The sequence below is a fragment of the Scyliorhinus torazame genome, chromosome 21, assembly GCF_047496885.1.
Source record: "Scyliorhinus torazame isolate Kashiwa2021f chromosome 21, sScyTor2.1, whole genome shotgun sequence".
NCBI lineage: Eukaryota > Metazoa > Chordata > Chondrichthyes > Carcharhiniformes > Scyliorhinidae > Scyliorhinus > Scyliorhinus torazame.
The window spans coordinates 21531109-21558023 of record NC_092727.1 but is presented as its reverse complement, the minus strand read 5'-3'; the positions used below and the strand labels follow the sequence as shown (position 1 = coordinate 21558023).

General features: G+C 42.2%; 1 protein-coding gene across 4 annotated transcripts in view; it reads right to left on the bottom strand.

Annotated features, from left to right (window-relative positions):
* Positions 1 to 6415: 6415 nt before the first annotated feature.
* LOC140397959 (uncharacterized) overlaps positions 6416 to 26915 on the bottom strand; it is a 39320-nt gene continuing 18820 nt past the window's right edge. For 3 of the 4 annotated variants that reach the window (XM_072486216.1, XM_072486212.1, XM_072486215.1), the window contains exons 5-15: positions 25548 to 25706; positions 24982 to 25026; positions 23666 to 23764; positions 21721 to 21810; positions 20618 to 20719; positions 15375 to 15479; positions 15231 to 15281; positions 12132 to 12233; positions 9839 to 9988; positions 9324 to 9413; positions 6416 to 6833 (exon numbers count right to left, since the gene is read on the bottom strand). In XM_072486216.1, coding sequence (XP_072342317.1) covers positions 6673 to 6833; positions 9324 to 9413; positions 9839 to 9988; positions 12132 to 12233; positions 15231 to 15281; positions 15375 to 15479; positions 20618 to 20719; positions 21721 to 21810; positions 23666 to 23764; positions 24982 to 25026; positions 25548 to 25706 — 1154 coding nt within the window. In that variant the 3' untranslated portion in view covers positions 6416 to 6672. The remainder of the gene's footprint in view (positions 6834 to 9323; positions 9414 to 9838; positions 9989 to 12131; positions 12234 to 15230; positions 15282 to 15374; positions 15480 to 20617; positions 20720 to 21720; positions 21811 to 23665; positions 23765 to 24981; positions 25027 to 25547; positions 25707 to 26915) is intronic. The other variant, XM_072486213.1, reaches the window with a different exon arrangement.

Here is a 26915-nt window from a genome sequence, read left to right as displayed (position 1 = left end):
TGCATGGGTTTTGCCCCTACAACCCAAAAGATATGCAGGGTAGGTAGATTGGCCACGCTAAATTGCCCCTCAATTGGAAAAAATGAATTGGGTACTCTAAATAAAAAGAAAAAGTTATTTTGCTTCCAAAGAAATGTGCTAATTTAAGACGGGAATATGGATCCATCTGGGACCCCTCCACCCCACAAGTACCTAGAGTTTGGGATTGAGTCTACTTTCATTGGGACACGTTCTTGAAAGATGGGGCAGATATCACAGTTCAGCAATGCAGTGCTCATTCATGTCTTCATATGCTGTTATTTCTTTACATCTCAAAGCTGAAAAATTTATGGATTTTTCATGCATTCCCTCATTGTCTAAAATTTGAGTTTAGTGATGGCAGTCTACTTTTATGCTCAGTGGCCCTAACTCATGTGTTTCCTTGTAAAATAATGTAAAACCCAGAAGTCTAAAAACAACATCCATTTTATCACCTGAACTGCACATTGATGACTTTTGAATATATGCTTCTTGAACGTCAGAAGGTGGAGAGGAGACTAGGCATGATTGGCTCTATTGCTTTAATTCATAGAAGATTGAACACAAAGGGTCAGCTAATTTAATCAGTGCACCATTTTTTTTATGTAATAACACAAAATAAAGAACATGCCATGGGACGGCTTGGTGGCTCAGTGGTTAGCACTACTGCCTCATAACCTACCCTCAATAATCTTTCGCCCCCTTATCAAGATTCTATCCACCTTTGTCTTAAATATATTCAAAAACTCTGCTTCCACAATTACAGAGCCTAACAACCCTCTGAGAGAAAGAAATTCTCTTAATCTTGTCTTATAGAAGCAACCGTCTTAAACAGTGATCCCTCGTTCTAGATTCTCCCACAAGAGGGAACACCTCCAAATCCACCCTGGATCTCAAAGGCTTCTTGTCGTCTCTTACTCGGCTAATAAAAATAATAATCTTTCTTAGTGTCACAAGTAGGCTTACATTAACACTGCAATGAAGTTACTGTGAAAATCCCCTGGTCGCCACACTACGGCACATGTTCGGTTACACTGAGGGAGAATTCAGAATGTCCATTTCACCTAACAGCACGTAGTTCGGGACTTGTGGGAGAAAACCCATGCAGACAGAGGGAGAACGTGCAGACTCCACACAGACAGTGACCCAAGCCGAGAATTGAACCCGGGTCCTTGACGCTGTGAAGCAACAGTGCTAACCACTGTGCTACCTTGTCGCACTCCAGTGGATACAAGCCTAGCCTGTCCAACCTTCCCTCAAGACAACCCACCCATTCCTGGTAGAAGTGTAATGAACCTCTGAGCTGCTTCTTGCACACAGTGGGGAAATATTGAAACTGGGAAAATATTGAATCTTCAGAGTGACACATCAGCTTTTCAAAATCCAAAACGCAAATGTGACAATGCAACAATGTAAGTGCAGCCAGTAAGTTAAATGCAAGTGTAAATGCTTGGTATAACATGCTGATAGAAAATGCTGAGATGGAGCACCAATCAGGAGTCACAACTCAGGATTACTAAGCCAATGTCGAACAAAGAAAGGGTGTTCCCAAAAACATGCATGTAAGAAAGTGAAATGAAATGAAATGAAAATCGCTTACTATCACAAGTAGGCTTCAAATGAAGTTACTGAAAAGCCCCTAGTCGCCACATTCCGGCGCCTGTTCGGGGAGGCTGTTACGGGAAAAACAAAGTTTGACCCTTTGTGCGCATGGTTCTTTTCTTTGTTCTCTTTCTTTTGCTCCTTGTGCTTTTTTTAATATCTGAATTTGTACTAACTAAGTTTTGCAATAAGCTCAATCTAAACCTACCACTGGACTTCGACTCTTATTAGAAAAAAAAAGATCCTACAAACATTTACATATTTCCTTAAATATGGAGACAAATACCGTACTCACTATTCCAGATGTGGTCTCACCTGTGCCCTGTACATCTGAAGCATAACCTACCTACTTTGGTATTCAGTTCTACTCGCAATCAATGTTAACATTCAGTTCGCTTTCCTAATTTCTTGCTGTACCAGCACACTAACCTTTTGCGATTCATCCACAAAGATACCTAGATTCCTCTGAATTTCAGAGCTCTGCAATTTCTCACCATTTAGATAATATTTTTCCTGCCAAAATGGACAACTTCCCATATTATATTCCAAAGAATTACATAGAAACATAGGAGTTAGGAGCAGAAATTGGCGATTCTGCCCTTCGAGCCTGCTCCACCATTCAATCAGATCATGGCTGATTCCTGGTCTCAAAGCCACCTCCCTAATTGCAGAACTTAAAAGAATAAATGGATTTCAGACAATAGGTTAACATCAGAAGCATTTAATGATGATGTAACATCACATGAATGAAATGTGGGCAGCACAGTAGCATCGTGGTTAGCACGATGATTTCACAGCGCCAGGGTCCCAGGTTCCATTCCCAGCTTGGGTCACTGACTCTGTGGTCTGCACGTTTTCCCCGTGTCTACGTGGGTTTCCTCCAGGTGCTCAGGTTTCCTCCCACAAGTCCTGAAAAATGTGCTGTTTGGTGAATTGGACATTCTGAATTCTCCCTCTGTGTACCCGAACAGGCACTGGAGTGTGGCGACGAGGGGCTTTTCACAGTAACTTCATTGCAGTGTTAATGTAAGCCTACTTGTGACAATAAAGATTATTATTATTTGCCAGTTCTTTGTCCACTCTCTAATCCAGTATGTGGGCACGATCCATCGGCCATGCTAAGCCAGAAAAGCAGCTCGCCACAGCACTGTGTGCCTGATGAAAACCAGGACACCCCACTCCCGGGATCTACTCGGCTCGCAACCTCGTGAAATGTTGCAATGTGAGTCCCGCCCACAATGAGCGGGAGCAGCTTTTGGCAAATCTGCATATTAGAGCGAGTCAGTAAGCCTCACTAATGTGCAGATTCCTGAGGTACTTGAGGCTTTGGGATTCAACCCCTTCGCCTCAGAGATATCGGGCGAGCGTTGTTCTGCACTAGTCCCCACAAACGGGGACCAGATGGAATGGCACTCCTGGGGTCTCCCACGGGTTTGGAGGCCCCCAGCTACATGCCCTTTGGGCAGAGTGAAGCCCTGGCACTGCTGCTGCCACCTGTTTCTTATTAGCTAGTTAACCTTTTATCCACACCAACATGTTAGCCCCTATACCATGAGCTTATATTTTCCACAATAACCTTTGATGTGGCACCATATCAAATGCCCTCTAGAAATCTAAGTACAGTACATCCACTGGTTCTCCTTTATTCAGGTACATGTGACTCCTACAAAGAATGCAATAAATTGGTTAAAAGTGATTTTCCTTTCACAAAACCATGTTGATTCTGCCTGATTGCCTTGAATTTTTCGAAGTGCCCTTCCATAACATCTTTAATATAGCTTCCAAACTTTTCCCCATTACAGATGTTAAGCTAACTAGCCTAGAAACTTGATAAAACTTCTTGTTCTTTTGTCTCTGTTTTTTAACCCCTTTTTGATCATGGCTAGCAAAGGCTTTCCAACTTGCATGGGTATTATGTGTTTTAATTCCCAAGATATATGAAAAAATTACATATTATTTATTATCCATTGTCATTGAGCCATTGCGCTTGTTCCAAAATTCAGTTACATCATGACTGATCTGTATCTCAAGACCATTTAACCGCTTTGCTCAAGAACACAAAGCTATCTTTTTGGCACCTTAATGGTTTCATGTTTCAGATCCTCTTAATTTTCATAGGCTATACAGCATAGCTATGAACCTTTCAGCCCCACTGGTCCATGCTGCCTTTTATGCTGTACTCATTTTTCCTGATCTAAATCTATCACTGCAACTGTTACGGTGTGCACGAAGGACACGGGGGATCGTCTATAAATCTCCCCATGGGTTTTGTGGAATATGAATTCACCTATTAAGTGGGCAGTAGCTTGCCCAATAGGAGATGTGCGTCAGGAGCTTAAAATCCGTTGCTCCAACCTGCACCGGTATCTCTCTAGGTCCTCGGGCTTAGACGCGTATATTGCAAGCTGTGGCAGCAGTGGGTGGGGGGGGGCTGCTGCCAGCTGCACTCAGGAAAAACAGACTTTCATACAATCAAATTGGCGATGCTTAAAGAAACCATTAGGCCACAAACAACATGTTGAGTTATATATACTTGAACATCAAGCTGGAAAGGAAAATGAACTTGCAATACATGCGTCCAACCTCTGGTAGTCCCAAAGCCTTTGAAGCCTGAAAGCCCTAAGGAAGTGTTTTGGTGAAGTGTAATCATTGCTGTAATTTAGGAACACACCATCCAATTTGCATGCATCAAGCTGCCTCAAACAATGAGACAATGACAGGATAATCTATTTTGGTAATGTTGGTTCATGGATGAATATTGGCGAGGACACTGGGGAAAACACCCTGATCTTCTTTAAAATAGGGCCACATGGTGGTTTGCATTTATGCAAGAGGTTAGACAGAGTCTGAGCTTGACATTACATCTGAAAGACAGCAGCACCAACACCACCTCTGTACTGCACTAGAGTGTCAACTTAGGTTTTGTGCTCTTGAGTGGGACTTGAACCTACCACCTTCTCAAGAGGTGAAAGTGCTACACTGAGTCATAGGTGACATGAGAGCTGATGGAAGGATGAGTGCTCCACCTAATCCTTCCAATCCGATCTTTCCTTTTCTCAGTCGTCTACTTCACTTATCTTTTTTTAATTTAAAGTGTCCAATTTTTCTTCCCAATTAAGTGGCAATTTAGCATGGCTAATCCACCTACAATACACATTTTTGGATTGTGGGGGTGAGACCCACGCAGACATGGAGAGAATGTGCAAACTCCACACAGACAGTGACCCGGGGCCAGGAGTGAACCCGGATCCTTCACTTATCTGAAGGCCACTGCAATATCATGACACGGTAGCATGGTGAGCACTGTTGCTTCACAGCTCCAGGGTCCAAGGTTTGATTCCGGCTTGGGTCACTGTGCAGAGTCTGCACATTCTCTCCGTGTCTGCGTGGGTTTCCCAGTCCAAAGATGTGCAGGTTAGGTGGATTGGCCATGCTAAATTGCCCTTAGCTTCCAAAACGGTTAGGTGGGGTTACGGGAATAGGGTTGAGGTGTAGGTTTAAGTAGGGTGCTCTTTCCAAGGGCTGGTGCAGACCGAAGGGCCGGATAACCTCCTCCTGCACTGTAAATTCTGTGTAAATTGGCTCAGTCTTCAATCATGCAAGCTGCCAGTTTCTCTCTCTTGTTCACTGGCTCAATATAAATTGTACAATAAAAGGAGACCCTGCGGTCTGATGCCTAATATTGATAGGTGCTTTTATCTCACTATTCATGTGTAAGGATTGTTACCTGCATCCCATATATCCAGAAATGTCCAATAGGAATAAACAGCTCGGAGCAGTGTTCTTATTTCCCAGTTGTCGTGGTATGTATTAGGGGTATTACGGTTACCTGGGATGCCGAGAGGCTATTGGTAGATAGACACTGGATCCCAATTGGATCAGCCGCCTGCTGGCTCCACCCAGCAAGGCGGAGTATAAGAGCCCGGGTTCTCCCAGCAGCCACATTCTGTAACTGCGCTGCTGGGGAACAAGTCTGCGTAATAAAGCCATCGTTCGACTCGTCTCGTCTCGTCTTGTCTCGTCTCGTCTCGTCTCGTCTCGTCTCGTCTCGTCTCGTCTCGTCTCGTCTCGTCTCGTCTCGTCTCGTCTCGTCTCGTCTCGTCTCGTCTCGTCTCGTCTCGTCCCGTCCCGTCTCGTGAGTGATTGATTGTGCTACACCAGTTTTTACTGTTTTCCATTCTGGGAACCTAATTTGGAGGCCATGATGTAGATATGCTTTTATTTTCACTAAAGAAGCAGCCCTGAATATGATAGGATATTCTCCCATTAGCACCACTCCTGGATGCTGATGTGCCCTTAAAATTCTTGCAAGAACCAGGAACCATTAACCCAGATGCAGGAGTCCTTTCCACCAGCAGGAGCACAGAGGCAAAGTATCCTGCTCCCATCCACTCGTTCCAGCAGTGAGGTAGCAATTGTCCAAAAGGTAGAGTAAATTCATACCAATGAAGAGTAGAGGTAATGTGACAGGTCAGGTAGCACTGAGGAAAAAGGAGGCAACAGATGATAATGCTTTGCTGGGTAATTTGCTGGAAGAGCTGAGAATGACACTTTAGTGGTGAGAGAGATAGGAAGCATGAACTGAAATACAATGAACAGGGAGAATACCAGCATGAACAAGAAGTGGAAGGCGCTAGCATAAACTTGGTGTAGTGATCCAACTTCCTAATTATCTGGTAAAGAACCAAGAATGTATCCCATTTCCCACACACAAATGAGAATAAAAATCAAAATAAATGTATTTTAAAAAGTAAAAAAATTGTATTTAATGTGCAAATAGCAATAAATATAGGTGCAATGGTTACATATGATAAAACACTTAAACACATTCACATTTTACAGTCTGGAAATAAACATTGAAAGAAGATTCATTCCTGATTCACATTCAATCAACTGTTGCATTAACCTTTTCATAAATTAACTTTCCCCAACATATATTTTGAAATATGTGCAATAAAGGCAATTATTTAGAAAAATGCTTCAAAATTTTTACAAAAGAGACATTTTGTATTAAAACCTCGTGCAAATATAAGTTGCTGTGATAACAATAACTTATACTGTGCTCTCCTTATCCAATGTATTTATTTCATCTTCAGTGATGTTGTTAGTATATTCAGCGATGTTGTTAATATATTCAGTGATGTTGTTAGTATACTGCTTCATTTGTTCTTCTGAATGTATTTGAATTGTGTAATGCGTGCCAAAATTGGGATCTGTACAGGAGAAAAAAGAAAACAGTTTTAACTTGACATTTCAAAAACTTAACCCACATTTAACAGTAATGACAATTCTAGCATTCATTACTGTTATCGAGCATTTCTAATTATACAATTGCAATTTAGCAAATTTAATGCAGCGCTTTTACAAATCCTATTGAGAATATTAATATCAAAAGACTGAGGAAAAAGCCCCATTTAGGCAAACAGGCTTTAATTCTCTGTACTTATGATAATTTTAATTCATTATCTGATCTTGGTCCCATCACTATCGCTACCAGTGGCTGATTTGACTTTGGTGGTACACAAGATGCTGCCTCCAGAAAAAAGCCAAGTTTATATCAGCAGTGCAAGCAGGTTTCACAAACCAGGGCCGGGATTCTCCCCTACCCGGCGGAGCTGGGGGTCCCGGCGGGATGGAGTGGTGGGAACCATTCCGGTGTCGGGCCGCCCCAAAGGTGCGGATTTCTCTGCACCTTTAGGGGCAAAGCCATCACCGTGAGGGGCTAGGCCCGCTCCGGAGTGGTTTCCGCTCCATCGGCTGGCGTGGAAGGCCTTTGGCGCCATGCCAGCCGGGGCCGAAAGGACTTCACCGGCCGGCGGAAATCCGCACATGCGCGGGAGCGTCAGTGGCTGCTGACGTCATCCCCGCGCATGCGCGGGGGGGGGGGTGTCTCTTACGCGTCGGCTCCATCTGACCCGTGGGGCCAGATCGCCCCCCGCCCGCCCCCCCCCCCCCCAGGACCCCGGAGCCCGCCCGCGCCGCCTAGTCCCGCTGGTAAGAGAGGTGGTTTGATTCTCGCCGGCGGGATAGGCATTCCAGCAGCGGCACCTCGGCCCATCGCGGGCCGGAGAATCGCCGGGGGTGGCCTGCCGACCGGCATGGCGCGATTCCCGCCCCCGCCTAATATCCGGTGCCGGAGAATTCGCCAACTGACAGGGGCGGGATTCACTCCAGCCCCCGGCGGGGGTCGGAGAATCCCGCCCCAGCTATTAAGCTTTGTTGGAATATTGTTCAGTCCTGAACAGGGAAATAGGATGGTAATCAATAGTTTAGAAAATTCATATTGAGGTGCATTGTTGAAGGTGATCTGAAGTCCTATAATTTAACCTAAGGAAGGAAGTGTTAAATTTTCACTTGTGCTTCAGTGTCATTAGTAAAGATAATTGTAAAAAAAAAATTGTAATAATAATAATCTTTATTATTGTCACAAGTAATGAAGTTACTGTGAAAATCCCCTTGTCACCATACAGGGGCTTGTTTAGCACATGGCTAAATAGCTGGCAGACCAAGGTAGGCCAGCATCGCGGGTTCAATTCCCATACCAGCCTCCCCGAACAGGCGCCGGAATGTGCGACTAAGGGTTTTTCACAGTAACTTCATTGAAGTCTACTTGTGACAATAAGCGATTTTCATTTCATTTCATTCAGAAGTAGCTTTTCTGAAATTGTTTATTCGACCTAAGTACTTAGAATACCAACGCACTAAAAGTATTCACATTTACAAAATTCATTGCCTAACAATTTTAGAGACTGAATTATTTTCACCTTACTTCATAAAATTAAAGTTGATATTATTTTCTTTCAGAGTTTGAAATGTATGAAAATTAATTTGCTCAACCATAAAAGGATGTTGTAATCAGTGTTGTATATGCTTACAAATGGACTGTCAGATCTATTTAAATGCTTTGAGGGTACAAAGCTTGTTATCTGTGAGGCAATCTCTCTCATCAGTACTTTCCAACCCACCCCTTCCCTCTCTCATCTCCTTTCCCTCCCTTTCTTCCTTTGTCTATAATACCAGTATTAAATTTATAGAAATTCAGGCCATTCTTTCCTTTCTCTAATATATCAGCCACTGAAAGGGCAGCACGGTAGCATAGTGGTTAACACAGTTGCTTCACAGCTCCAGGGTCCCAGGTTCGGTTCCCGGTTTGGATCATTGTCTGTGTGGAGTCTGCACGTTCTCCCCGTGTGTGCGTGGGTTTCGTCTGGGTGCTCCGGTTTCCTTCCACAGTCCAAAGATGTGCAGGTTAGGTGGATTGGCCATGCCAAATTGCCCTTACTGTGTCCAAAAAGGTTAGGTGGGGTTACTGGGTTATGGGGATAGAGTGGAGGCGTGGGCTTAAGTAGGGTGCTCTTTCCAAGGGCTGGTGCAGACTCGATGGGTTGAATGGCCTCCTTCTGCACTGTAAATTCTATGATTCTATGAAATCAAAATTTATCATCACTAAGACATTGATCATTGCTTTGCTGTCTCTGTGCACTGTAACCTTTTTCAATCTTGGTGATGTTTCGTACTATGGATCTTGGTTTATCGCCTGTGAATTTAATAAATCTAATTTTCACGAACTTTTAAGAATTTCAAAGTAGAATTGATCATTTGGAACAGTAGAGTCAATTCATAATGTTCATGGAATACATTCTACACGATGTTACATTTGAAATGCTACAAATGTGCGCAGGAGATAATCTTCCCTATCTTACCTCGATTATTGTTTTCAGGTCGGACATTTTCTTCATTACTTGATCTGTTTGATCTGTTACTTTCCACTGTTAAATCAGAGTCATCTTTTTCTGAAATAAGTGAAAGCAAATTGTAAGCAATGACAAAGTCTTCAAGATTCTTTTTATTCTGCCATGCATTAGCCCCTGTAGAGTAAATTAACCTATTCAATGTTCTGAGTGGGGGCCACATTTGAAAAAAGCAGAGGTGTGGAACAAAGCCGCAATAGTGCTGAATTAGACTCCTGCATTGGCAGTGCAGGATCTGGAATTAATCTACTCATAATAATTGTATTGAGCTTTGGCTGTGATAGTCAAACAGCTGTCCAGTCTGCCAACCATCACTGTCGAAGTTCACAACTGCATAATTGGCACTAGGGTGAGGTATTGGAGGACCACTACAGGTGGAACTGCTTTTCAATAAAGGAGATAGCATTTATCGTGGAGGCGGGGATAGCTGAACATTTTCAAAGTTAAAAAATTGAAAGTAAACTTACGTTTCCTCCACTTTAAATGCTCCTTCCTGATTTTGAGCACAAACAGTTGGAACACAATAAGTAAAGCACAGATCAGGAAAGCTACAAGTATCAGTAAGAGGGCACTACTGCGTTTCATTTGTTGTTTCCTTGGTATTTCTTTCTTGCTCACTGTAAAGGATAGAAACATGGTTAATAATGACTGCCTGCAAGTAGAAAACATAGATAAATCCTTTTTTACCTGGTATTTATATTACAGACAATTACAGAAAATAATCCAATAATTCCACATGGTTTTTAAAATATATATACAGTATGTCCCTCCATGAGTATAAATGCAATGTACCTGGATTTGGGCACTGCATCTATGGCTGTATGAAATTATTTTTAAAAAATTCTGGGGCGTCATTCTCCGCCGGCGGGAGTCTCCGTTTTGCCGGCGCCCGGGGGTTTCCCGACGGCGTGGGGCTGCCCCACAATGGGAAACCCCATTGACCGGCTGGTGTTACGGAGACTCCCGCCGGCCGGTCAGGGCAGAAATGTGGCGGGGCGGGTAGGAGAATTTCGCCCCAGATCACTGTGCGTTCCAAAAACAATGGTTGGATTGATTAACATATTTTAAAATATTTCTTCAGATTTTTTTTACAGGTGAGGCAGTAGCTTAGTGGTATTGTCGCTGAATTCGTAATCCAAAGACTCAATGGGAATGCTCTGGGAATCCGGGTTCGAATCCCATTACGGCAAATGGTGAAATTTTAAATTAAAAGTCTAATTGTTGATTGACGTAAAAACCCATCTGGTTCATTAATTTCCCTTTCGGGAAGGAAATCTGCCATCCTGAACTGGTCTGGCCGACAGGTGACTCCAGATCCACAGCAATGTGACTGTCTCCTAAAATGCCCTCTGAAATGGCCAAGCAAGCCATTCAGTTGAAAGGCAATGAGAGGAATAAGTGCTTGCCACGCCAGTGCCTTCCACATCCCATGAATCAATGAAAATCAATTGATTTTGTTTAGAACCACGCTTAACTAAGTTGCCAAATAGTTATGAACATGTTTATGCATTGTACAGATTAAAAAAACACTCAAGTGCTGACGGTAAAGCAGGATACACAGCTGGACTATTATCATTCACCCTTTTTTCAAACTCTGCTAGGAAATTCCTTAACTTTCAGTTTTCAGTTCTGATCGTGGGTTTTCCTGAAACATCCATCTGAGTTTTACCAGTTTTATCAGTATTGGAGTTAGTGGAATTGAATATCGGCAGGGCACAAAATGGGTGACCGATGTCCTTTGTGCTGTAAACTTGCTGCTAATTCTATTAATACTAAAAATATTGGTGGCAGATTTTTTTAAATGCTGGTCAAGACTCCCACCAATTTTCTTTCCCTAACTCCTCAAGAGAACTTTCTCCATTGTGAAAGGCAGCAAGTTCTTGTTCACATAAAGTGTGATCAACATGTGAAATGGAATTCTCATAAGGTATGGAAGGCAATGCAAAAGCTACTGCCGACAGCTAGTTAAGTCAGACACACATGTCGGGCAAAGCATTTTTTTTCCCAATTAAGGGGCAATTTAGCGTGGCCAATCCACCTGACATGCACATCTTTGGGTTGTGGGGGTGAAACCCACTCCGACATGGGGAGAATGTGCAAACTCCACATGGACAGTGACCCAGTGCCAGGATTCAAACCTGGGTCCTCAGCGCCGCAGTCCCAGTGCTAACCACTGCGCCACATGCCGCCCTTGGGCGAGGCATTTTTAGCACTTCATCAAACCCAATAGAAAAGCAGCTAAAGCTGCAGTTGAACACTTTTAGGAGAAGATTAGCTCTGAAGGATAAGTTGCAATGTGTGAAAGGCTTTCCCTGCACACATTTATCCAGTGATCTTGTGAATGCTGTTAAAGCTTTGCCAAGCAGCCTGCATGGGCAGTGCTGAAACGGATCCATTCAGAGTAGCGATAATGGGGATAAAATTGGTCATGGGTGATAGCAGGTAGGCTGCATGTCTTTTACACTGATTTTGTTGAAGTTAATGGAAAAGAAAATTGGATTTCTGTACATCAGTCTGCTGATACGCTATTGAACTTTTTAATGCCATCGACCAAGACAAGTGCCACACTCAATGTTACTTAAGCATACTACTGGGATGGAACTCACATCCATTGTTAGATACACTGAGCTTTTCTAGGTATCACTCATTACAATGAATAGTTATTTCTTGACTATTATCTTACAATGTATTTTTGCTGATTTCACACTTACAATTGTGGATTTTTTATTTGCATAAAAATTAGTTTTCAGACTGACTTACTGATTTGATTGTTTTCACATTTTGCTGTGGGAATTGGAATTTGTTGTTCTAATGATGAACTGTTAGTTAAACTAATGGCAGTTGTAGAGTTTATGGTCTTTTCTGAAAAATAAACATAGAATTGCATTTTCATTATCACGCAGAATGAAGTAAAGTAATGCTTGATTAACGTATCCTTAAAATTAATATAAAGATAATGTTCTAAGTAAGCAGTGTTTGTGTTATGCCGAATCATGACCTGGCATGCAAGGCTAAACTCTGTCACTCCATGGAACCATTTTCATAAGATGCAAAGGGTTTAATTTTCTGTGTGTTTGTAGTTAGAGCCCAAGCTAGGTATGTTAAAGTAATTTTTGCTTTTAATTTTTGTTAATTATCCACTAGTTTGAATTGGACATTTTCATAACACAGCACAGGAGACATTTTTTGCACAATTTCTTTTTAAGTGATCGATATATTGAATGAATTTTTGAGGAGTGAGCTTTAATATGTTACATGGGATTGTCAGGTAGAATCAATGAGGTTTGTTTGCTATATGATATGTGATGACCTTTTATGCAAGACTGCGATTCGCCATTGCAGATTTCCAGGTTGTTGCCAGATAACTGAGTAAATTGTATTCAACATTTAAAGTTGAAGAGTTTTCTGAAACTGATCAGTTCCCTGAATACAATTCAGTGCAACTTTATTAAATATTTTATTTGTGGTACTTTAAATAATCAATATATTCAAAAGCAAATACAATCAAAATGTTTTTCAAACTTGCCTGCATGAAAATATTGACATATTCCCAAAGAGCACAGGTCCTAATTTCTGAAAGATAATCTCAGCTACTCAAAGAAAGACAGTAATATTGCTGAAAAGCTGCCAATGTTAGTAAGTCCACTTGATTATCATAGAATTTACAGTGCAGAAGGAGGCCATTCGGCCCATCGAGTCTGCACCGGCTCTTGGAAAGAGCTCCCTACCCAAGGTCAACACCTCCACCCTATCCCAATAACCCAGCAACCCCACCCGACACGAAGGGCAATTTTGGACACTAAGGGTAATTTATCATGGCCAATCCACCTACCTGCATATCTTTGGACTGTGGGAGGAAACCGGAGCACCCGGAGGAAACCCACGCACACACGGGGAGGATGTGCAGACTCCGCACAGACAGTGGCCCAAGCTGGAATCGAACCTGGGACCCTGGAGCTGTGAAGCAATTGTGCTATCCACAATGCTACCGTGCTGATGTAATACAATTACAATTTGCATGTTTATTCAAAAGCACTTCAGAGTTCTAATCAGATGAAAATGGATGCAGAAACATCGAGATTAGGAGGGGTTTGGTCCAAGAAGTGGGTTTTAAAGAAGGCCTTGAAAGAAACTAGACAGGTAGGAACTAAGGAAGGGAGTTCCACAGAGTCTAGATGGTTGAAGCAGTGTCAGTGTTCGGGGCAAAAGGAAGGAAGAATGCACAAAAGATTTGGAAGGGGGATGAGGTGGGGTGCAAGGACATAATGGATTATAAGCACCAAGATAACATTTTTATATCTGAGGTGTTTGGTGGTGGTGCAGCATTGGGAAACGGTAACCATTGTAGGTTGGCAACAACAGGAATGATGGGTGTGCGGGTCATAGTGTGAGAAAAGATACAAGCAGCAGAGTGGAAAATGGAAGGTCAACCAGGAAAACATTAAAATAGTTGAATTTTATTATACCCTGAATAGAAAGATCTGGTTGAGGGGGGTCTGGGCAAAAGAGCATCTGGCCACTGCCCCGTGGATCTGGAGGGGGCAGATTTGGTGCTGATTTTTTATTAAAGCATTAGAAGGAGATTGGAAAAAAATCAAGACTGATATATTATATATATATATATATATATATGTGTATGCATATAAACACAACAGGTACATATTTCATTCTCCCTTTTAAGTTCATGCTTATCCATGTAGCTGTTAATTTTCTCTTGGATTATTGTTTATGAAAGGTTCCCCATCTCCAGCATTAAACTGGTTGATCTGTTGCCAGGTTTAACCTTCTCCTCTTTTTTAAAACAAAGGTGCACCATTTATAATTCCTCACTCCTCTGGCTTGATGCATATACCCAAGGAAGATTGGAAGATTGCGGTTAGCACCTCTGCAATTTCTACTCTAACCTCCCTTAGCAACACAGTACACACCCTATCCAGACCATTTGACTAATCCACTTGAAATATTAGCAGCCTCTCTAATACATACTCTTTATCTATTTTTATCTCATCCGCTATTCCTACAACCTTCCTATTTGCTGTAACCCTGTCAATGTCCTCCTTCCTTAACAAACACTGATGCAAAGTTCTCATTTTGTATCTCAGTCAGCCACATCCCAGCTGGAGTACTGTATCCAATTCTGAGCACCACCTTTTAGAAAGAATGTGAAGGCTTTGGAGAGGATATGAAAGAGACTCACTAGGATGGATTCCAGGGATAGGGAATTAAAGTCACTTCGACAGCTTTCCTGAGAGCAGAGAAGGTTGGATGTGCTTACAAGCATGAACGGTTTAGTTTAGTGTAAATATGGAAGAACTGTTTCTAGTGACGAAGAGTTGATAACTGGGGCAACAGATTTAAGATGATTGACAAAAAGAAGAACAGGTGATGGATGGTCTTTTAAAACACAATGAGTGGCTATGATTTAAAATACACTGCTTGATAGGGTGGCAGATAAATATTCACTCGTAGATTTCTAAAGGGAATTGTTAAACATTTGAACCAGCAAAAATGAAGGGATATGGAGAAAGAGCAGGGAGTGGGACTAACAAGATTGTTTTTTGAAAGAGTTGGCATAAAACTAATGGACTAAATGGCCTCCTGCAATATACTATTGTATGAAATAGAGAAGAGCAGAAACTTGGGAGGCACATCAGGAATAATATTGAGATTTAGAGAGGTGGATGTAATCCATATAAAACATATTTAGAAGGAAGACACATCATTCTCATCTGCCTGAATTGATTGGTTACTCATTGTTCAGAGTGTATAAGTGGATGTTAATGAGATAGTGACCTGTGCTGAAAATTTCTCATCAGTCACTATTAAGAATATTGAGGAAATATATTTGTATCAACATACCATTTGTCTCTGTGTTGTTTTCAGTTGAATTGTGGGGATTGCTGTAACTTGCTGAAAAATTAGAAAATCGGGTTACGATATCACGGCCATAAAAATTATACTTTTTGCAAGAAAATATTTTTGTTTTCTAAACAGCTAACTTACAAGTGAATGAGTCTGCTTTATTCCGGGAGGTGCTTTGTTGAATCTCTGTGACAGGTAACTCCATGCTGGGTGTTGAGTTTACACTTGATTCTGTCTCGCTTACTGCTGGTGGGAGAAAAAATATCAGAATTCAACCCAAAAAGAAGTGGCAAATGATTTTGAGCAAATAATTTCTTCCTCAAATAAACATATATAAATGTTAGTTTGGGTCAGTTGGTAACACCGACATTCAGGGATTAATAGTTGTGGATTCATACCCAATACCAGGTTTAAGATCATAATATTAGCTGCCATTTCAGTGTTTTACTGGGGGTGTTCTGCATTGCCAAATGTACCATCTTTTAGATGTTGAACCAAACTTCCATTCTTTCAGATGGACTTAGGCCCTATTGCACTTTTCCAAAGAAGACCTGACTAACATTAATCTCTTGGCTAACACTGTTTAAAGCATAATAGCAAAATACTATGAATGCTGGAAATCTGAAATAAAACCAGAAAATATTGGAAAAACTCAACAGTTCTGGCAGAATCTGTGGGGAGAGAAACTAAGAGATAATGTTTTGAGTCCTTACGACTCGTTGGCATAGTGCCGGCACAGTGACTCAAGTAGCACTGCTGCCTCACAGCGCCAGGGTTCCGGATTCGAGTCCGTATGACTCTTCAGCACGGCACCGGCATGGTGGCACAGTTAGCACTGCTGCCTCACAGCACCAGGGACCCGGATTCGATTCTGACCTTGGGTGACCGACTGTGTGGAGTTTGTACGTTCTCCCCGTGTCTGCGTGGATTTCCTCCGGATGCTACGGTTTCCTCCCAAGTCTAATATTGTGCAAGTTAGGTGGGTTAGCCATGTTAAATTGCCCCTTAGTATCCAAAGGTCAGGTGGGGTTACAAGGTTACGGGTTAAGGGTGAGGAGTGGGCCTAGGTTTGCGTGCTATTTCAGAGGATCGGTGCAGATTAAGTGGGCAGAATGACCTCCTACTGCACTGTAGAGATTCTATAACCTTTCAGAGGTTAAAGCAGAATATTAGTTTCATTTTTATGTGGGATTTTGCTTGGCACAAATTAGCTGTGTGTTGTCTATGTGCCAACAGCAATTACATTTCTGAAAGTAATTAATTGGCCATGGAATACTTCAAAACGTCTTAAAAATGCAGAGGTGTTGTATAAATACAAGCTTTTCTTGCCTAAATTGAGGATGATACTTTAATGCAATGCTGAAGGAATACTGCATTGTTGGAACTACTGTTCTTTGGTCCAGATAACTGCCTCACTCAGGTGAGTGCTAAGATCTCATTGGCCTATTCAAAACAAAGCAGAGAATTTTCTCAGCATTTATCCTTCAATCAACAGCATCAAAAGGACAGATTTATTGAGAGATTATTGTATTAATATTCATGAATCATCCTTATGAGGATTGGCTGCCTTGTGTGCCTAATGTAACAACAGTTACCACTTTTTAAGTGGTAATTGATTTGAGATGTTAAGCGGAAATACAAATATTGTCATTGAATATATTGAACTGTTTCTCCCCCTTGTTTCGGCTACAGCTGCAGTACTGTGAAAAGAGGCCGTCCCAAACACTGTTAACTGGAACACTTCATCAATATTTCATTATTCTGACAGTAGAAGTGACAATGCATTGAACGCGTAAATACAACACAGCATAACAACTGCAACTAAACCCAAAATATGACCATCACATGATAAATAGACAACTTTCTTCTAACCAATAGCTTCAACTTCAAATCAATGAATTCCTATATTAATGAAAAATGGCAGGATATTTTTTTAAAAACAGAGAATAGAACATTTCTGCTCATCTCACAAAAAATAGCCATTTAAAATTGGAAATGTGTACAGTTTTGAAAAGTGCAATTTCTTTTGAGCCATTGATTACAGACAAAAATGCAGGAATTCTGCTGTTCGGCATTAAACAAGTAACACCACACCTCGAGTCTTTAATTTTATATCTACAGACAGGCCATTGTAATGTATGCATTACTTAACATGTGTGTTTCAGAAATGCAAACAATAACCATTATGCATTTGCAAGCTTAAGAGAACTCCAGCTTCAATATGACAACTACACTCCGACATGAATAAAAACATTACAGTCGGCAGATGGTATTCTATAACAACAGCATCTAAAATGTCACACTGATCTGATATTTCTAGGGTACTGCAGTCTTGTGCATATGTTAGAGGACTAATAATTCAGAACCCTGGCCTAATGAACTGCAGACATGAGCTCAAATCCCACCTCTACAGTTGGAGGTTTCAATTCAGTTAATTAAATAAATCTGGGATAAAAAAAACAGTAATAATAATGGTCCATCCGGTTCCTAGTGTCCTCGAAGGAAGGAAATCTGTCACCTGTTCCGATGAGGAACGTGGTTGACTCTCATCTGCCCTTTGAAATGGTCGAGCAAGCTACTCAGTTGTATCAAATCATTTTAAAACACCTCACGGATTGCAACGCCTCAAGAAGGCAGTCCACCGTTGCCTTCTCCAAGGCAATTAGGGATGGGCAATAAATGCTGGCATTGTCAGTGAAACCCATAACCTCTGACTGAATAAAGCACTTAATTTGTTCTACAACATAGTTTGTTCCTGATTGAACGGACTTAAAAACATAAGGGCGCGATTCTCCACTCCCGCGCCGGTTGGGAGAATCGCCTGGGTCGCCAAAATTTCCCGGGATGCCGGTCCGACGCCCTCCCGCGATTCTCCCAAGCGGCAGGAACGGCCCGGTCGAGTTTCGCGGGCCGCAGGCCGGAGAATCGCCGGAGACACCCAAAATGGCGATTCTCCGGCACCCCCGCTATTCTCAGGCCCGGATGGGCCGAGCGGCCAGGCCAAAACGGCGGGTTCCCCCCGGCGCCGTGGACACCTGGTCGCTGCCGTCGTGAACGGTGCGTGAACGCTGGGGGGGCGGCCTGCGGCGGGGGGCGAGGGGGGATCCTGCACCAGGGGGCACCTCAAATGTGGGGTGGCCCACGATCGGTGCCCACCGATCGTCGGGCCGTCCTCTCTGAAGGAGGACCTCCTTCCTTCCGCGGCCCCGCAAGATCCGTCAGACATCCTCTTGCGGGGCGGACTTAGAGAGGACGGCAACCACGTATGCGCGGGTTGGCACCGGCCAACCCGCGCATGCGCGGGTGACGCCCGTTATGCGGCGCCGGCCGCGTCATCTGTGCGGCGCCGCCTTTACGCGGGCGACAAGGCCTGGCGCGTGTAGATGACGCAGCCCCGATCCTGGCCCATTGTCAGGGCCTGAATCGGTCGGGATCGGGGCCGTTTCGTGCCGTCGTGAATCTCGACGGCGTTCACGACGGCGCGGCCACTTCGGCGCGGGAGTGGAGAATCCCGCCCTTTTGTGTCTAAAAACAGTTTATTCCAGACCCGAATGAAAAACAATACTCTGCATGAACAAATCTTGTGTCCTTTTGATTGTTGTACACACAGGTGAAATGATGATATGTCTGATATTGACACTGACACTCTGGAGATGTCTGGTTTCTGTATGGCTGATGCCTTCATTTTTTTGTTTCCGTTTATTTTCACATATTTTTATATCAGTCAGGATCATCTGATAGCTGCATCACTTTAAGTAAACTTTCCACTGCAGGTCGAATTCAATCCACACATATACTTTATCATTCATGAGAGATTGAGGATGCAATTTCAGATCATCAAAACTGTCTGTCTTAAAATTATTATCAGGTGGTACGATACCACATGCTGTTGAAATGCCATTGTGAAATGGCATCAAGTCAGAGAGCATGGCCTCAACCTTATTATTTTTCACATGGTAAGTGGCTTGCAGTCAAAAAGAGGCAATGGGGATCTGTCGCCAGCCACAGTAAAAATGGAAAATAAACAGAGGCTAGAGCACCAGAGCTGGCTCTTGCACCACCTAGTGGCCAGTTATTGAGTAACCATATCGAATGGCAACAGATTGCTGTTTCTAACAGGAATGGGACAGAAAAATACAAAATTATTTAAACACTAAGGGGGCAGAGGCACCATAGATACAAAATCGGCTACTAGACAGAAAATAGACAGTATTGGTAAACAGTTATCATTAAGTACACTGTGGTGCCCCTGAGGGAGGCACCATGGGAACATTGCTCTTTTTGATCTATATTATACAGGGCATAATTTTGAAGTTTGCAGATGACACAAAGCTTGAAAATGTAGTAAACAATGAGGAGGATAATTGCAAATGTTAAGATGGCGAGGGATGGATTCAATGGGAAATCCTATTGACAGCGGCGGGACCAAAGATCCCACCGCCGGCCAACAGCAGGCTGCCCACCGCCGCCAAGAAACACGCCGCGGGGATGAGGGGAAATTCCCCTCCAATATATCTTTTAAAAGTTTGCTTGTGATATTTGATTTCAAAGATGTATGACATTCTTATCCTCATGGAATATAAAATTTGTTTTTCAAGTTCCAGGATGGTTTCTCTGTTTCACTTCATTCAACAATAAAGTGGTACTGGAGATCTGTTTTTCTTGATGCTAGTGAGGTGCTTTTATATTAGGGTGGGACAGGCGATGGGAGATGAGCAGATGGACTTTGTAATGGAGAGGGCCCCACACTTGGTGAACTGACAGTATTGACAGCCCATGGACACCTATGGATGTGCCATCAGATTGAGCTTGCTCGTCCATTGCACTTTCACCGGTACAGCAACTAGGTTCTTATATTGCTGAAGAACCCAGCATGACCAAAATCTGTCCTTAACATATAAAGTGAAGAGAGTAACACGTGCAGATCACTCTTTCCAGAAGGATACAGTCAAGCCAAATAAAATTGGTCTGTCTGCTCTGCAGCACTTGAAAAATAGTAATAGTCTCAGACAAGTGCATATAATAAAACAACAGCTCAATAGAAGTGGGTGAACATAATGGTTGCTTGTATAAATAATGTATTGGTACACATTAGCTGAATATATAAGTAGATGTTAAACAAACTTGTTGTTACCCATATGCTAGATATTGCATAGCATGCTGTTTAAAAGTTGCATTAACATTGGCTGCCTTGCATTTTTAAAAATTGAGAGAGCACGTTTGGTTAACATGATGATCAAAACAATTACTATCTGACTCTGTGGTACCTTCAGTCAAATTGTGGGCATGATTTTTATTAACTGAAAGTTAAGAAAATCAGATTAGGGAAATCACAAGGCAGCAAGATGATTGCACTTCTTTCTAAATTAAATATTTTCACTTACAACTGGATGAATCTTCTGTAATCTGGAAGGTGCTTTGCTCTGTCTCTGTTGTAGGTATTTGTGTTCTGGATGTTGAGTTTAGACTGGATTCCGTTTCACTTTCTGTTGGTGGAGAAAAATCAGTTATTAGAAGTTAATTGAAGGATCTTGCATTCTTTGAACAAAGAATAACTTTATTTTGTATAAACCTTTACCTATTGACTTACTTTGTCACATTCTTGCCTCTGATCTGAAAGTTATAGTTTGAAGCTCACAACCTAGCCTAACAATCCTGTGCTCGAATCAAAGGCGTGCTTCATTGTTAGAGGTGCTAATCTCTGAATTAATGACTTTTAGCGGCTCTCCAAATTCTACCGCCCCCAACACCTCCCCCGCAACGATGCCCACTGCTGAGCTTGGCAGTGCAAGAAATGATGTTAGTGCTGCCTTGGCGTGGCGTTCCTCATTGAGGGCAAAGATACAAGCAAAGTGCTGGTGTCTTTCGCCGTCGAGAAGCATCCAGCTAAACATGCCCAAAACACGTTGTTAAATCGCACCCATTGTTTTTGAACTATGGGAACAGGGGTAAACCATTTTGCCCCTTGAGCTGGTACTGCCCACTGTTCAATGAGATCACAATATAATGAGGCATCAGTAGCTGAAACTGGTTGGAGTCCTTATTTTACCTGGAATCATCAGAGCTTTTTAAATCGGTAAATACAAAGTAAGTATTTATTTAATTGCCCAAAATGTGCTTAATACATAAAATTACATAGAATTGTACAGATGCCATTCATCTCCTTGGATCTATGACAGTGTTTATGCTCCACAAGAGCCTCCTGTCACCTTACTTCATCCCATCCTGTCAGCATACCCTTCTTTTATTTTCTCCTTCATGTATGTATCTAGCTCATGGTAGCAGGTTCCAGATTCTTACCACTCTTTGTATAAAGAGGTTTCTGTTGAATTTCTTATTCAGTGCATTGATTACTATCTTTTCCTTATGACCCTGTGATTTGGATTGTTCCATGTTACAAGTGGGGTCTTTTTGGTTGACTCTTATGCTAATTGCTGGCACCATAAATATGTTTTTTGTTCCTTTTCCGAACAAGGAAAACACTCACTATTGATACCCAGGGTGCTATTCTCCACCGCGTCTGCTTCAGGTTGCTCGCCGTCAGCTGCTGACTCTGGGATGAAAGTTGTGGCAATGTCTGATCATAAAAGAAAAATGATTAAAGGTTGAGGAGAACAATAAGAGTAAAACAGGAGGATAGTGATCAGAAAGAAAATTAAGCAACAGGTCCATCAGTTTCATCCTGAAACATCTGCCAATGGCCCATAAAAAACATCAGTGGCAGAGAGGCTTTTCACATTTCCCCATCGTGAAATGATAGAAGGACCTCAAGATTTTGGGGTAAAGAGCGACACCGAAATGTTTTAAAAATTACTTATTTTAAAGTGAAAATATAAATATATATCCTGGAGATTATGGTTTGGTAATTAATAGGCAGATTATGGATAGTTCCGTTCTATTGCTACTGTGATGATGTTGATGAATTCTGTTTAACTATCATGTGGAGCCTTTTAGGAGAAGGGATAGTCTCAGTTCAAGAAAATGTTGCTTAAGTGGGCTGAGGAAAAAACATCTTGGCTGGTGGTAGTAGGCCTACTTGTTTTGCCTGCGTTTCCCTTGCAGCCAGTAATCATTCCCGAGTCAGACGACTGATATTGAAATGAGAGCACAGGGCAGATTAACTATGTCCCCACACATATGGACAGCGCTATTTGCAATTCAGCCACATTGACAGAAAGGGAAACAAAAGTTATTTAAAAAAATAAAGTAATTTTAAGAATTCACTTGGTCCAAAGGAATTGTCTACACCAGAACTCATATGTTGTGAATACATGAAGGCTGAAGAGCCAACTTTCCATTTGATGATATTTGAAAATTAGGGTTAGGGTTAGTTCACGTGTGATAGAGGTGATGCTTTCCACCACCTGCATCATTTCTAGGGCTGTGCAAATGTCTGAGAGAAGAGGTGACAATATGAGACATATTGAAATAGATTGAATCTGACCTCCCATTGCTTTTATTGAGCATCAAATAGTATTGAATTTCTTTTCCCTCAGCCATTAGGTGGAATATCTGAGGTAAATGTCCCAATTCAGATAACACAGCAACTAAGAGAAGCTGCAATCCTGTGGACGCTGAAAGCCAGAATAGAGTTTGCCATTCTCTGAGCTCAAAAGAGGATGATCCAACAGGTTTTGCTGTCATGATGGAACATTTTCTACAATTGTTTTCTGCACTATTTCTAACATTGTGTCGAAATCTTCCATCTTCGTCCGTGGCTGGGATTTCCCAGTGCCGCTGAAAGTGAATGGAGCTTTGGCTGGAATGCCAAATTTCCATTCTCGCCCGCAACAGGTCCCCGCCAAGGACGAGACTGGAGAATTTTGCCAATACCTTTGGTAGGAGTAGATTAAATTGTACAGGTAAATAACTGGATTTCAGATCACTGTACCTCCACGTCCTATTTTGATGTAGTACAGAGAAAAGTGTCAGTATTCATTCACTATCAGTCATTTCAAATGAGACAGTGGGCACGGTATTCTGGCCATGCTGCGTGGGCTACGTGCAGCCTCGGCCATGCATTCGCAGTTTAGGCCCCTTATTCAATGCGAGTTGCGTTGAATAGCCATGTGTTTCTCAGCACTGCGAGCGCCGGGAAACATGCGGCTAAACACGCTCGCTCGGGGACTTTGTCCCTTTTGGGAAGATCGTGCCCAATGAATTCACTTGCGTGGACATTTAAAAAAAATCATGTCCCTTTTTATTTTCATACTACTTGTGAATTTTATGTGGCATTGAGAAATGGGACACTTTCCATTTTGTTACTCTGCATCAGTTTCCAGCATTTTGAGGTCAAGCGGAGAAGTGAAATGGAAGTAACATTTTTGAGCAAGATTGTCAGGTTAGTGCAAATTAGGGAGTAGACCCAATCTCCACTTGGAACAAAAGTGAGTTTATGCAAACAAATTTGATTTGCTAAATGGTAAACTCACAATTGACTGTAGGTACATCTTCTGTGCTGTTTTCCTGAGTGACTGATTCAAATAATTCACTGGTGCTTCCTGATTCTGGCACGGAGGTTGTGTTCATTTCTGATCAAAAAAGCAAAATGGGTGGTTCAGTAATTAATGTATAGTTGCCTGGAACTAATATTAGGTGTTATCAGAAAATAAAGCCTGCAGAATGAAAATGCACCAACATAATAATCACTTCTTTAACTGTAACTTAAAAAAATGGTAGTTAAACTCTTGGGATTACAGAATATCCTGTATATATGTAGATATATATATTCTGCTTCCCCTTTATAGCAACAGAAGTGCAGTAGGTTTGAACTTTGACCTGCCAATGGGATAGGCTCACCTGTCGAAGGGCAGCAGAAGTCTATCTCTTAACCATCAGCTGGGATTGTTTCCTTTTCTTTTCATTGAAGGAACCTTTGTTAAAACCCCACAATTGGATTTATATCTGCTCTCTGATAAGATCTGATAGCCTAGTGGTTAGGATGTAGTAATAGCAAGTCAAAGGTTGAACTCAGATTGCACCTAACCCTATGTCGTAACAACACTGTATTGAAATAAATCTCTTCTCTTCTTTTGTTGTTCTCATTATCTTACATGTGTACTTTCTACTTCCAAACCAGTGAACATAGTTTTTCCCTATTTACCTTATCAGAAACTTCTTCCCTCTCCCCCTTCACATGCACCAGCCTTTTCACTCCCTGATCCATATTTTTGATATCTTCCCTGATCTCCCCCATCTCACTCTTTCCCCCTTTCCTTCCTTCTATTTCCTTCACTGATTCCTCCCCTGTCTTGATTTCCATTCTCTCCCCATCGTACACTGCCTCTTAAATCTCACTCCTCTTACCCCTCCCACCACAGTCTGGGCCCAGTTATCCTTGGCAAGCTCTGAAGTACACTTGGTCTTAATCATGAGATCCCATGAGATCATCTAGTATTTTTTAAAAAGTTATATTTCCAACCCCGCCTCCCAGTGCATGTATGAAGACTTTTTAAAAAGTCTGTGGGTGTTGCAAGGATTGAACATAGGGGTGGATTGTCTCACTTGACATTTCCCCTGCGTCACTCTTGCAGCCTGTGCCTCTGAGCGACTGAGCTCAGAGTGGGCTAGATGCAGTGAAGAGGGTTGCAGACATATATCTTCTTGATCTGCACCCACATTACCACAGGTGGAAGAGGAGGAGGTGGTGTGCAAATCAGTCACATTGAAGGGTGGGGGATGGTGGGGGACAGAGTCATTTTGCTAAAAGTTTTGTATCTTTATCATTCAATTTGAAACAAAAACTCACCATTTGCGGTTTGAGTATATGACTCGGTTAGTCCAGGGGAATTGTCTGTTAGAAACAAAAATAGTAATTGTATACAGGTTAGGGTTAGAGTTATCCAATGATTAAAAAATAAAATTATGGCGGGTCCCCATGTGCTTCTTAGCAGTGCGCCGTTCGCTGGCGAAGGATTCTCTCTTGTCAATAGGATTTCCCATTGAAGTCACCCCACGCCACCGGGAAACCCATGGGCGGAGGTGCACTGCTGGCGGGAACAGAGAATACCAACGGCCGGAGAATTCCGACCCATATTTGGTAAATATTTAAGTCGCAAGCTACAGAGCTGATGACTACATTGGTGTTGGTCTCTGACATTTGAAACATTTTTTTTGAATTTCACAATGCTTTTGCTAGTTGAGCCCATTATACAAGTTGGTGCATATGTCGTTATGAGAGAAGATATGTCAACACGGCCCAGAGTGAATCCGGTTTCTCACTAATTGCTGCGCTTATTCTGCATCAAGTGGTCATAATCACCTACTTTATATAAATCTTGTTAATATAATTATGATGACGAAGATTCCACTCACAGTTGTTTTCAAATTTATGGGTTGCTGTAAGAACCTTGTTCAGACTTTCATGACGAACCAGACAGTCAATTCTGGATTCCTGATCATGGGCTTTGATTTTCAACATACTGATTGTTGTAAACTTTACCCCATTGTTTTCTGGAATATATTCTGTGTGTCCTATATTTGAAAAGAAAAGGTTTATTGGAATTACAAAACACGGAGAGATATTAAGATGGTGTCTAACCCTTAAATGCTACACCTAGACTCTACTCATTTGCAACAGTTGTGTTGGACTGAAAGCACCCCCCCTTCTGTAATATTCTTTATAGTTATTCTTTATTTGATCAACTGGAATTAGTGGGTAACATCAGTAGGAAAACGAAAGTATCGCGTAGACATAAAAATCAACAGAAGCTTTTAAAGTTTACACATGTTTCCAAGTAGTCAAAAATAGGCCTGCACAAAGATTATGGGCTGGAATTTATGGATCCCTGCAGAGTGTTTTTCGCTAGGGGTGGTGGGGTGTCATGTAAAATATCACTAACCCACCAACTCCCCTATGATCCCCAATTATATACGACCGGCAGGTTGGCACTGAAATTGGCAGCAAGGCCGCCATTTTTAAATAAATGATTAACATGCACTGAAACTTGCCAACAAAGCAGTTGACCTGAATATGATGCTGCCCATGCCACAAAATGGTTGGCATGGGCAGGGGAGCGAGATTCAGAAGCCATTTTTGAAATAACTGGAAAACACAGGAACAGGGTGCATTTTATACGGGGGGTGGTTCCCGTGCACATCAAGATGTTACTCCACCCTTTGTTCCTCCCTGTCTGGCATTGAAAACCCACACCCTCTCTTCCCTGCTTGGGCTCCCCGATTCCTTCCCGGTCTAAAGGCCCAGGACTTATCTTAGTCTGGAATCCATCGATATTCGGCGTGGGCCTACCCAGCAGTCCCAGTGGCACCTGCTATTGAACTCTTGTGTTGCTGGAGCCACCGGCCAATGGTTCTCGAGGACTTCTGCCCACTGAGGGGAGGATGTCCAACCCTTACCTTCTTCAGGCCACCGCAGCTTGTTATTGACAATCGATCGGTGCAGTCCCAACTTTCCTTCTGGGCGGAGGTGTGATTGACCATCATGCCCCCCCCCCCACTTCCCCATAAAATTCAGCTCCCTATCATTTAAACTCTTTAAAAATATATTTATTCCAATTATTCTAACAACTGAAGTTGAGTTACCATCCTGGATTCAGTGACCACATTCTTTTGTCTGAGTCAGAAGTCCAAAGATGTGTAGGTAGGATGGATTGACTATGCTAAATTGCACCTTAGTGTCCAGGGATGTGCAAGTTAGGTTACAGGGTTACGGGGTAGGGCGGG